Source organism: Tursiops truncatus, chromosome 13 (assembly GCF_011762595.2).
Source record: "Tursiops truncatus isolate mTurTru1 chromosome 13, mTurTru1.mat.Y, whole genome shotgun sequence".
NCBI lineage: Eukaryota > Metazoa > Chordata > Mammalia > Artiodactyla > Delphinidae > Tursiops > Tursiops truncatus.
Window position 1 is genome coordinate 38116773 of NC_047046.1, and position 13795 is coordinate 38130567.

Sequence of the window (13795 nt, forward strand, 5' to 3'; positions counted from 1 at the left end):
CAATCTTTTATTTTACAGATGGCAACTATACTCACTTTCGTGTCCTGAGAAGCAGACTTTGGGTTGGTAGAACTGTGCAGTATAACCCTAAAGGTGTTATTTCACCAACTTTTGAGAGTTAACTTGTTATTCCAGGGGAAAAGAAATGCCTTTCAGTTCTATTATTAGCAAGAGTGCTAAAATAATAGACTGATATAGAACCATAAAAGCATTCTTCAGGGCCAGAGGCCCCTGGCTGTTACCTCAGGAGGGGCAATAACTATTTTAAGTATGATGACGGATTCAGGATAAAGGCTCCAAAGCAGCTGCCTTAGAAAGACTAACAGCTGTGAAACTCTGCTGTACCTTTGTATTCAACTACGTAGAGCTGAACAACATCAGGGAACAAACATTCCTCAGGCTTGTCTTCAGTCATGGCAACTGGCCCATAAGCTTCCTCTGAGTCTAAGAGAATACTGATAAAACAATCAAATACTGGCTTCCCTGAAAAAAACAAAAACCCAAAAAAGAAACAAAAAAATTGTCACTAATGATGACTTCAGGAAGAACTTCTGACGCCAAGGAAACAGCCATTCAAACTACAAATTCCTTATGTCTTAACTGTCAAGTAGTAAGCTAAGGAAAGCATCTACGGTTGACCCTTCAACAACACAGGCTTGAACGGCATGGGTCTACTTATACACAAATTTTTTCCAAAAAAACATGTACTATGATACTACACAATCCATGGTTGGCTAAGTCTACAGATGCAAACCGCTGATATGAAGAGCCGACTGTAAAGTTATACCTGATTTTCAACTGTGTGGGGTAACCCCCATGTTGTTCAAGGGTCAACTGTGCTTCAGTGATTATGACGGCAGGTGGAATAATAAGAAATAAAAAAAAGTTTTCTAACCACTTCTTTGTTGTTATAAGACCGAATCTTCCCTTTATCTGCCAGAAGGCCCAAGAGCCATGAGAACAGGTAGAAGGTATATGTATGCCTGCAGTCGCTATCCCAGAAATCAATTCAACCATCTTAACTGCCGATGAACTACAGCTAGGCAGGAATGTGGCCGTGTTCCTACCCAGACGCCCTAGCTGGGCAGCCATGCAAAGTAAGCAACAATTAAAATATCACTGCATGTGGGGCTTCCCTGGTGGTGCAGTGGTTGAGAATCTGCCTGCTAATGAAGGGGATGGGTTCGAGCCCTGGTCTGGGAAGATCCCACATGCCGCGGAGCAACTGGGCCCGTGAGCCACAACTACTAAGCCTGTGCGTCTGGAGCCTGTGCTCCGCAAAAAGAGAAGCCGCGATAGTGAGAGGCCCGTGCACCGCGATGAAGAGTGGCCCCCGCTTGCCACAACTAGAGAAAGCCCTCGCACAGAAACGAAGACCCAATGCAGCCAAAAATAAAATAATTAATTAATTTAAAAAAAAGTTTAAAATATCACTGCATGTCTACCGTACTTACTGTTCTTACAATACATGCTTTTAGTAGATATACCAAATGCACTCTTGCATGTTACGAACTGGTAAAATACTGATTTTTACAATGCTTACAAAATGAAATAAAACCATTGTATGTCCATGCAGACAAGGGCATAACCCCTAAGAGCTCATGGTTCCTGTCTACACTGGTGGTTCCTATAATGTCCATACACTAGACATTTTTATAATGGACCAACAACTATGCAAGGGTAGCTGAGAAAAAATTTACAGGCGCCTTTATATAATCAGCAATTACAGAATCAACCTGTTTCGATGTCTGTGGCCATTAGTGTTTACTCACTGTGTCCACCAGTGCCTCCACCACTCCACAGAGACCGTTCTTCTATCATCACTCTTCAGCCTTCAACTGTGGTGTGACAGTGTCGACCGTTCTTTGAGTCTTGGTTTCTACCACTCTCTTATGGTTCTTCCCTTGCACGTGCATTCTCAGGTGTTCCTCAATACTCTCTCCTACCCTCTCAGTTCATAAACCTCAGGGTGGCGATCTCTTCTAAACCTTCAAATAACTAAATAAATTTGCTTAGTTCAAACTTTTTCCAAGCTCTAGATCTACATGTTCAGTTATATACAAAATAGATATTTCCACTTGGAGATTCTGCAACCACCTTAAAATTGTGAGCAAAACTGAACACATCCTTCCCCATCTAATCTTGCCAACCTAATTCTCCAGTATGCCCTTCTCAGTCAATTACCCAAATGAAAATTACTCTAGATTCTCCTGTCATGATCCTTCTCTGGTCAGTTATCAACTCTATCAATTCTTCAGTTTTATCTCCTCAGAGTTCATCTGTCTCCTCATCTTCACCCACACATCATAGGTTTAGTTCAGTTTTCAGCATCTTTCACAAAGACTGCTACTGTAAGCCCTTAATTATCGTCTAAGTTCTAGATTCCTCACTTGTAAACTCTACCTCATGGGGTTGTCATGATAATTAAATAAAATAATGCATCACTAAACACAAGGTATGACACATGGCAAACATTCAAGTGTTAAATATTATTAATAATTCTGTTCTTAGAGAAATAGCTAGATTGTAAAACTTATTTGAGGGGCTGTGTCTTTAATACAAACATGAAAAACCGTTTTCCTAGTAATGGTAACCTTTAAACCAACCAATAAATATAGCCTCTCTACTTCCAAGTCCCCTTGAAACCACCAAGTTTGGCTCCCCAAAGAAGCATACTATTGCTTATATGGAAATTGCGTCTGTGTTATGAGATTAACAGTTACTAGGACATCTACACTACACCTGAAAATTTCATCCTGTTTTTAAAAAATTACAGTCCCTGTCAGGCAAACGTTGAGACCAGGGATAACTAGAAGAGTCTCAAGCCCAAAGAGAAAAGCAGTGCTGAGAGTTGGACCATCATGATGAATCAGAGGGAAAAATTTACACTGCCTTACCACTCCACCCTATAAAGACTACAGAGCCTTACACCACTCTATTAATTTTAAAAGCACACATCTAAGGGTGATAAAATATATACCTGTCTGTTAATCATAGTTTAAAAGCCCTAATTTTTAGCTGGTTTTAATTTCGGCTCATAAAATTAATCTATGTTAAATCACAGTGGTGCTTCATTCTTGGGCCATGGCTCTTTATTTCTTTGAAAGAGCAGAAAATTCTGATGTTAGGATCTTGTCTTTTGGAGATGTTACTGACATACTTATCCTATGGCAAACTGGTGAAAACTACCTTTTAAGAAGCCAGTGTTTTAATCTTATTTCAAGGTATCAAAACTAACAAACTTCCTGAAAAAGCACAATAATAATACACCATTATCACATTTATCACTTAGAAAAAGCTATCAAGTATTTTATTATTTTATTCTACATTATATACAGGTCATAAAAGGCCACAGCAGTTTTTCAACATATAAACCCTTTAAAAGTAGAGGGCACTATGAAGGATAGACAAGTATCAAAATGAAGTCCAATAATGAGGGCATATACCCAGTGTAGTATTTCTGAGGAGTAACGAAGCAGATACCAAGTCCTCCATATTTAGCTTGCAACTATTCCACAGGTTTTCATAAATCTCTTTGGGACTGTTAATAGCCGAAGTGTGCCAGTTGCCATTTATTTTAAAAAGTGAAACCAGAATGAAAGAATAAATAAACTAGAGGGTACCATTCTAATTCTAGTCACTTACAGCTCTCCAAGAAGGAAAGCCTCAATTCTTTTCCACCTTCCACTTTTTGCTGCTGTTAAGAAGCGGAAAGAGAAATGGAAGAAAAAGTTCGGCTTTGCTTTTTTGTGAGGATTCTTTTAAATTATATACCAGACCCTTCAAGAATTAGCTTTGAGTTCCTAAACAGGTAACATCACACCCTCCTTGAGTAATAATGCAAAAACATTGGTTTCCACTCTGTGAAAATACAATCTTTAAAACTATAACTGGTATCAGCAGATCAATATAAAAAAATACAGTACCAAGCTACACTGGTATATTTCCATAATTAAGAACTTCAAAATATACTTATCACTGAGACCATAGTCCTTGCATTAGTTTCAGTCCACTATGAACAATTATCTGCTGCATGTAAACATGTCTAAATAACTATAGATAAAATACATCAATCATAAATTTCTGTAAAAGATAATAAAATATCTTCTTTAAAAAACAAAACAACAATAAGCAATTACTGCATTTTTTCCAATTTTATGAAAATGGAACAACCTTAGAGTTGTTGCCAGTCCTGAGTTCATTGTAATAAAAATGGCCCTAGTTCCTGGTTAAAGTCAGCAACCAATCCATTCTCTTCAGTAGATGTCTTCTGGACTGCAGGCATGAATTTATTTTAGGTGCTATTTTGTCCATTAATAAAATTATATACCAGAAACTGACCAGTGCCACAGTACTGTGTTGCAAACAGTTTTCCATCAGGAGTAGGATCTGAGAAAGCAATTTCTTCTTTACTCAAGTATGAGCCATATATAAAGTTACTCCTATTAAAAAAGGGGGGGGGAGTAGAAGGGTAAAAAAAAAAAGTATATTATTTTTAATCATTAAAATTGGAAAAACCTGTCAAAATTTGAATAAAGACTTTTTAGGTAATGCTGTATATTCTAGAAACTTAAAAATAATTGTCTTATAAAAAGCAATCATAGTTTTAAAAACATTTACCCATCATCTTTTCACGATAAAAATACTTCAACAACTCTAAATAGAAGGAACTTCCTCAACCTGATAAAGAGCATCAAAAGGCATCAAAGTTAATGGAAAAAAAAGACTGAAAACTGTTCCTCAGAGATCAGGAACAGGGTAATAAGGCTACGTCTGCTCACACCTCTTCTATTAAAACAGGAAAATTAGACAAGCAAAAGAAATAAGAAGCAACCACATTGGAAAGGAAGAAGTAAAATTATCTCTTTTTACAGATGACATGATCTTTTATATACAAAAATCCTCTGGAATTCACAAAATAACTATTAGATCTAATAAAGAATGAGTTCAGCAAGTTCGTAGGACATAAGATCGATATTAAACAATTAATTGTATTTCTATACACTTGCAATGAACAATTCAAAATGAAATTTAGAAAACAAGTCCATTTGCAATAACACTGAAAGAGTAAATACTTAGGATTAAATTTAGAGACATGCAAGACCTAAAAAATGATAACTATAGAGCGTTGTGGAAAGAGATTAAAGGCTACTTAAGTAAACAGAAAGACATCCCATGTTTATGAGTCAGAAGACTTAATATTGCTAAAACGGCATTACTCTCCAAATTGATCTATACTGGGCTTCTCTGCAAAAATTAACAAGCTGGTCCTAAAATTCATATGAAAATGCAAGAGACACTGAATAGTGAAAAGAATCTTAAAAAAGAACAAATTTATAGAACTCACATTTCCTTATTTCAAAACTTAACAACAAATCTACAGTATTCCAGACAGTGGGTTGCCGGCATAAGAGACCAATGGAAAAGAACTGAGTCCAGACACAAACCCTCACATTTATGATCAATCATTTTTGACAAAGGTGGCAAGACCATTCAATGGGAAAGAAAAGTCTCTTTAATAAATGGTGCTGCAACAATTGGATATCCACATTGAAAAGAATGAAGCTGGATTCTACCTCACATCATACATAAAAATTTACTTAAAATGGATCAAAGACCTAAATATAAGAACTAAAATTATAAATTCTTGAAAGAAAATACAGGCCTAAATCTTTGTGGCCTTGGATGAGGATACTGTTTCTTAGATATGTGACAAGGAAAAAAGATATATAATTTGGAGTTCAAAATTAAAAACTTCTGTGCTTCAAAGAATACTAAGAAGATGAAAGGACAATCATAAAATGGTAGAAAATATTTGCATATCATATATCTGATAAGGGACTCATCTCCAGAATATATAAACAACTATTACAACTCAAGAAGAGAAAGACAAATGAACCAATTTAAAAATGGACATAGGATTGATTGAATAGGCATTTCTCTGAAGATATATATAAATGGCCAACAAACATCATTACCTATTAGGGAAATGTAAATCAAAAACCACAATGAAATACCACTTCATACCCACTAGGATGGCTAAAAAGACAGATAAGAACAAGTGTTGGTGAGAATGAGGAGAAATTAGAACCCTTGTAACAGTGCTCGTGGAGTTGTAAAACAGTGCAGCCACTTTGCAAAGTAGTTCAGCAGATCCTCAAAATGTTATATGGTTACCATATGGCCCAATTCTCCTACGTATGTACCAAAAGAAATATACATACACAAGTATTTCTCTATTTACCAAGAGAAATAAAAATACACAGCCTTCCCTGGTGGCACAATGGTTAAGGATCCGCCTGCCAATGCAGGGGATGTGGGTTCAATCCCTGGTCAGGGAACTAAGATCCCACACGCTGTGGGGCAACAAAGCCCACACGCCACAACTACTGAGCTCGTGCTCCTCAATGAGAGAGCCTGCATGCCACGCACTCTGGAGCCTGCGCCACAACTAGAGAAGAGAAAACCCACACGCCACAACTAGAGAGAAGCCCATGCCACAACGAAGAGCCCACATGCCACAACATGCGCCAACGAAAAATCCCACATGCTGCAATGAAGATCCCACATGCCACAACAAAGACCCGATGCAGCTAAATAAATAAATAAACATTAAAAAAAAATACAGTTCAGAATAGGCAAATCTATTGAGACAAAAGTAGATTATTGGTTCCCAGAAGCTGGAGGAGAAGGAAATGGGGAAATTGGGTATCAGGTTTTGGGGAGACTGAAGGAAATGTCTTAGAATTAGACAGTGGTGATGGTTACACAGCCTTCTAAATATACTAAAACCCAGGAAGTGTCACTTTAAAAAGATGACCAAAAAGGCCACCTACTGAATGGGAGAGGATATTTGCAAACGATATAACCAGTAAAGAGTTAATACCCAAAATATACAGAGAACTCATACAACTCAACATCAAAAAAAAAAAACCTGATTAAAACATGGGCAGAGAATCTGCAAAGGCATTTTCCCAAGGAAGACAAAAAGAGGGCCAACAGGCACATGGAAAGATGTCCAACATCACTAATCATCAGGGAAATGCAAATCAAAACCACAATGAGGTATTATCACCTCACACCTGTCAAAATGGCTATTATCAAAATGACAACAAATATCAAGTCTTGGTGAGGATGTGGAGAAAAAGGAACCCTCATGCACAGTTGGTAGAAATGTAAACCGGTGCAGCCACTATGGAAAACAGTATGAAGAGTCCTCAAAAAAATTAAAAATAGAACTACCATATATGACCCATATATGACCATATAAATTCCACTCCTGAGTACTTACCCAAAGGAAAAAAATACACATTAGAAAAAATATATGCACCTCTGTGTTCATTGTAGCATTATTTACAATAGACAAGATATGAAAGCAACCTAAATGTCCATCAATAGATAAGTGGATAAAGAAGATGCTGTGTGTATACACACAACCAGAGACATACACACAGACACAAACACACACACAACGGAATATTACTCAGCCACAAAAAAGAATGAAATCTTGCCATTTACAACATGGACAGACCTAGAGGGTGAAATAAGTTAAAGAAAGAAAAATGCTGTATGATTTCACTTACACATGGAATCTAAGATGCAAAACAAATAAACGTAACAAAACAGAAACACAATTATAGATACACAGAACAAATAGGTGGTTGCCAGAGGGAAGGGGAGGGTGGCAGGAGGGGAGGGAGAAATAGGTGCAGGAGATTAAGAGGCACAAACTTACAGTTGTAAAATAAATAAGTCAATGGTATGAAACGCACAGTATGGAGAATATAGTCAATAACTACGTAATATCTTTGTATGGTGACATATCTGTATCTAGACTTATTGTGGTGACCATTTTGAAATGTATAAAAATACGGAAACAATGTTGTATAACAGGAACTAACGTAGTGTTGTAGGTCAATTATACTTCAAATAAACAAACAAACTCAAAAAGAGATCAGATTATGGTTACGAGAGGTGGGGATTTGGGGAGAGGGGGTATTCAATGAAGGCAGTCAAAAGGTATAAACTTCCCATTATAAGATAAATAAGTACTAGGGATGTCATGTATAATATGATAAACATAATTAGCACTGCTGTGTGTTATATATGAAAGTTGTTAAGAGAGTAAATTCTAAGAGCTCTCATCACAAGGAAAAAAATTTTTCTATTTCTTTAATTTTGTATCTATATGAGATGATGGATGTTCACTGCACTTATTGTGATAATCATGTCATGGTGTATGTAAGTCAAATCATTTGTTGTATACCTTAAACATACAGTGTTGTATGTCAATCATAATTCAATAAAACTGGAAGAAAAAATGGTTAACTAAAAACAAGATAAATTTTGTGCTATGTAATTATATCTCAATAAAGCTGTTATTTTTAAATGTTTTAAAATTTGCCAGGATATAGACTATTAGTAGAATTTTCATATTGTAATCGTAACAAGGTGAGATGGGTACATAAAGGAACAATAAATGAAAAAAGTTAGAAACCTCTATGGTTTTAACAGGAAGCTTAGAGTGGCAATCTCAGTATCACACAGAACAAACACAATGACTACAATGTTTTATGTTTTTATAAACTAGAACCATCTTATGGTTTTGACAAGACCTAAGTTTTACAAGATTTAAAGGAGGGACAATACCCTCATTTAGGACAATTATTTAATCAGCTGCATTTTCCAGGTTTAGTTCTGAAAGAGCTAAAAATAGACCTGCCTCTTGTGAAGAGAAGGGTAGGTAGATCTAAGCCCTTCTGGATCACTACTCATTGATAAAACAAAAATAAGGGAGAGAGACCTGAAACACAGTAAGGCTCTAAGAGACTTAAGAGTCTTAGGCTCTCACTTATAACAATAATGGATTATTTTGAAAGCTATACCTATAAGTAGTAGTAGATAGGTATTCTATGAATAAACAGACACAAGAGACCAACCTAAAAAACCTCATTTGCATGATTAATTTAAACCTCTTTCATTAATCCTTTAGCAAAGATGCTTTAAAGAGCAAAAAACATGTAATTTTCTGAATCTTCTCTATACCTTTGATTAAAAATCAAGCAATAAAAGCAAGAAGAAAAACTATTAAGAGACTTAGATTATTTACAAATACTATTCTTAAATTAAGACAAATTTTCCCAAAAGCTAAACTCCCAAGAAATTTCCCATACTTCTTTGGTTATCTTTAAGATTCTCTAATATTGAACGCAATTTGAAATAAGTGGGTTATTTTGGCCTGATATCATAGATGCAAATTTAAAAAGTTAAAATGGTTTAATAATACTTAACCCATAGTGCTTTCTTCCCCCTCAGGTTAACTTCACATAAAAAGCACTCACAGGGCTTCCCTGGTGGCGCACTGGTTGAGAGTCCGCCTGCCGATGCAGCGGACACGGGTTGCTGTCCCGGTCCGGGAAGATCCCACATGCCGCGGAGCGGCTGGGGCCGTGAGCGTGGCCGCTGAGCCTGCGCGTCCGGAGCCTGTGCTCCGCAACGGGAGAGGCCACAACAGTGAGAGGCCCGCGTACAGCAAAAAAAAAAAAAAAAAAAAAAAAAAGCACTCACAGATCCAACATACTGACAATCTTATGCAGATTTTAAATTAATATAAATAAAGGTTACACATTTAAGATTAACTAAAGGCCATTCTTTTTTTTTTTTTTTTTGCGGTATGCGGGCCTCTCACTACTGGGGCCCTTCCCGTTGCTGAGCACAGGCTCCGAACGCGCAGGCCCAGCGGCCATGGCTCACCAGCTCAGCCGCTCCGCGTCCTGTGGGATCTTCCCAGACCAGGGCACGAACCCATGTCCCCTGCATTGGCTGGCGGACTCCCAACCACTGCGCAACCAGGGAAGCCCCTAAATGCCATTCTTCATATAAAACTCTGCTTAAATCCTAAACTACTGAAAATGACTTGAAGAATTACATTGAAGTTACCTTAGGCATTCAATCATGCGAGAAGCGATTTTCTTCCGACGCATCATGCTGAACACCCATATGCGGCTGATCCCACAGATTGCAGGCTCTGGCAATGTTGAGCAGCACCAGGCTTTCTGCCTTTCAAATCTGACTTTTTCTTCTTCTGACCTGATAACTGGAAGTTTTTCTTCTATAACTCTGTAGCCCTATATGTAGCAAAACAGGGGGAAATTTTTAAACTTTATTTATTTATATTGGAGTATAGTTGATTTACAATGTTGTGCCAGTCTCTGCTGCACGGCAGAGTGACTCCATTATACACAAAGACACTGTTGGAGGGGCGGGAGTTTTAAAGTGGGAATATTGTTAAGCAACTGTCTAGTACTGACCTTAGTGAGGAGGTCACTACTTTTGTCTGGCTTCTTAACAAACTATGGGAACCACTTACGCTTTCACCCTCATTTTAGGAAATAAACAGACCTGGATCTACATTCTGTTCTAACTCGCTAGTTACGTGACCATGAGATAAAGTTACTTAATTATGCTCTGGGTTCCTTACCAACAAATTGGAACTCTCCACCACCTCCTTCAGAGAATTGCTGAGATTAAATAAGGAAATATATACAAAGCAGCCTGCCATCACAGCTGGCACATAATAGGAACTGAATGCTAATTTTCTCTACCTCCCATATCCTAGGACCAGCAAAAGGACATGCTAAAAACTCGGCAGTCACAACTGTTTCCGGGCCTGCTGCCATAGTACTAGGGTTCACAGCTGTGCAGGAACTAGGATGAGGGATGGCAGAGGAATCAAGAGTTAAAAAGGTCCTTTCCCTACACTCTTACCTCTTGGAAAAAAAAAAAAAAAAAACTCTAAGAAAACATACATCTCTTCTGCCAGTCTAGTGGCCAAAAAGGGACATGGCTAGCCTTCTGATGGGACGTGGTACACAAGTTAGCAATCAGACAACACAACTGAGAGTTAACAAAGAACAAACAAGCAAATATTACACAACTATGTTCTAATCTAAACACTGCTACAAGTCATTTTTGGAACTAGGTAGAATAAAAATTTAAAAAACACAAGGGTGGGGAGTTCCCTGATAGTCTAGTGGTTAGGACTCAGCGCTTTCACTGCCATGGCCGATTCAATCCCTGGTCAGGGACCTGAGCTCCCGTAAGCCACAAAGCGCGGCCAAAAAAAAAAAACCAGAAAGCTACAAGGGTTTACTGAAGAACATTCATTGTGAACAACAACCAAATACAAAACACTGTAAGAAACTGTCAAAAACAAGACAGATGTCTGCAATTTCTTTTAATGCTTAGTCATTTGCCAAACAGATGTAAGAATGCTCTATCATAAAATCTGCAAATATCTTTGTCACTCTGTGCAAATCTGACTTCAAATATTTAATTTCCCTCATCTAATTAACTTCATTTGTTTCAATCATCAATTTCATCTAAAAACTGGTACTTCCCTCAAGTCGGTATCTTACTATTAACCCTCCTCAGGAGTAATAAATCATGCTGGTTGGAGTGAAATTAAGGGGGGTGAGTTGCTAAGGACAAGCCTTAAACACACAACAGTTATTCAATACACACTGAAAGCACTTTGGCATTCAGGAATTCAGGAAAATCAAGCATGACATTGTTGATATCTCTTAAAAGTGGGACAATCAAGACTCAGGGATCTATCAAGTGGATAAATGATAAAGCAAAGAATAAATCCACTGCAAAGAAAAAATAAACCCACACAATTTGTACTATGCAAAAATTAACTCAATTACAGTATGGCAAGCTTCTATGAGTTAGTCATTTTATATCGAATTTGTATCTCCAAACTACTTTGTCAGCTATCTATTTAAATCAAATTTGTAATTACAAACAGCAAGATTCATAAACTACACAATTTCAGGCTGAATTTTTTTAATGTAGCTTAACATATGGAAATTAACTCACGCAGATTTGTTTCGACTTTGTACTTTATTAGAAAATTTTATGAAGAAGCATCCACTTGCAGGCAACTAAAAGATACTATTGGTTTTTTTTGCACAATTTGGCTCTTAAATACAAGCCAAGTCCTCATCTAGAGCTCAACCAAAGAAGTGGTGATCCACTGCAGGAGTGCGCAACTTTTCATAAAGGGCCAGGCAATAAGTATTTTAGGCTTTGCAGCATACCTGGCCTCTGTTGCAACTATTCAACTCAGTCTTTGTAGTGTGAAAGCAGCCACAGACAAAATGTAAGCAAATGGGCATGGCTGTGCTACAATAAAACTTTATAAAAAACAGGTTGGATTTTGCCTTCAGGCTGTAATTTGCCAACCCTTGATTTATTCCAGCGCTGAAGGGACTGAGACAGACATTACGTTAGCAGCCAACAAGGAAACTTCCCGAACAAAATTTAATAGTACTTTTGAGTTACAGAATTTTTCTCTTATACTTTATACTGACTTGAGAAACTAACTCCCATGCAAGATACAACTCCACTGTAGTAAAGAATTACACACAGGAATTCTTGCATTCATACTCTTCCTTACATAAAACGCTGAAAAATTTACCAGGATTATGTTATTCCTGTAACTCTTTAAACACCATACTACATACGACCACTCTTTAAAAATCACTTACCCATTGGATATGTTCTGCAATTAGGCAACCAACTACTTTTTTGTCATTAGAAATAAAGAGAAGTGTTTTTGTTCTGGAATAGCACATTAGTGGAGCCTGCTGGAAACCTAAGTCATTATCAACCATCTCTCTAATCTCGTCAACCTGCCAAATAAAGAACAATATTTTTTTTAACAACAAAAGCATTTTATATATGTAAAAATATACTATTTCAGTTCAATAAATTGAGTATTTTATTCCAAGCAGGATATCCTCTGAAGAGTGCTTCTGAATGACTGTCCTGACCAATAAATGTTTTTCAAGCCCTGTGGACCAATTTGCAAAAGGAGGAAAGAATGGAGAGTAATGTCAAGCCCAGCAGTCTGGGAACAACAGGAGTGAGAGCTCCTACAATAGGTAATAAGAACAAAGACTTCCCATTAGAAGGATCGTGGGTTTGAGTACTGGAGAGAGCTTCACTGGAATCTTCGCCAGGCAAGCCACACTTCTCTTCTTCGCAAGGCTTAATGAATACTCTCATCAGTAAAGTGCAGGTGAACACAGAGGACAGACATAAATGTTTACTCCTTATCAACCATTTATAGGCCAGACATTATGCAAAGCACTTTATCAATATTATCTTATTTAAATCCACCACCTCTTAGAGGCTTATAGTTTCTTTTGCATACAGAAGAAATAAAATTCAAAAGTAACTTTCCCATGTCAGATATGGGACACCTAGAACCAAAGAGCTGCGATTTCTGGGATTTGAACCTATAATGTTAATATGGCATCGAACTGCTTCTTTCTGTTACCTCCTAGAATTGTGGTCAAGGTCAAATACGGTAAGCTCAAACTTTCATAGGTTCTCAAAGTCAAGATTTTTGTAGGCACCCAAACATTAGTTCCTTCCCCAGTTAAAAAATAATCTGCAAATATTCAGTCCAATAAACATTCATTTGTGACACTAAGTTTAAAATGCAAATAACACCTAAGAGGGTTAGGTACTCACACCTCTGACATGCAGAATACCATGTAATACATCCCTTATTCAGTGATGAAAACTCAAGTCCTCCTAATCCTAGAACAATATCCCACAATACAATACCTGACTCAGTTACTAAAGGCAAATGACTCACAATTCCTTAGATTTTAATTTTTAACCTATTACTAACCAGTAACATACTGAACTGTAGGTTACTAAGAGTCTGTCCTGAGAAATGAACATGAGGAAATTAGAATTTTCTGTGGAGTCTTGGTAAGAA

General features: G+C 37.2%; 1 protein-coding gene across 8 annotated transcripts in view; it reads right to left on the bottom strand.

Moving 5' to 3' along the window:
* Positions 1–13795, bottom strand: part of ESCO1 (establishment of sister chromatid cohesion N-acetyltransferase 1) — a 90684-nt gene that overhangs the window by 14690 nt on the left and 62199 nt on the right. For 5 of the 8 annotated variants that reach the window (XM_019930545.3, XM_019930544.3, XM_019930542.3 and 2 more), the window contains 3 exons: positions 12552–12695; positions 9940–10127; positions 3281–4442 (listed from right to left, as the gene is read on the bottom strand). In XM_019930545.3, the coding sequence (XP_019786104.1) occupies positions 4295–4442; positions 9940–10127; positions 12552–12695 (480 nt within the window). In that variant the 3' untranslated portion in view covers positions 3281–4294. Of the gene's footprint in view, positions 1–3280; positions 4443–9939; positions 10128–12551; positions 12696–13795 lie in introns of those variants that run through there. The other 3 variants (XM_073790578.1, XM_019930547.3, XM_073790577.1) reach the window with 1 other exon arrangement.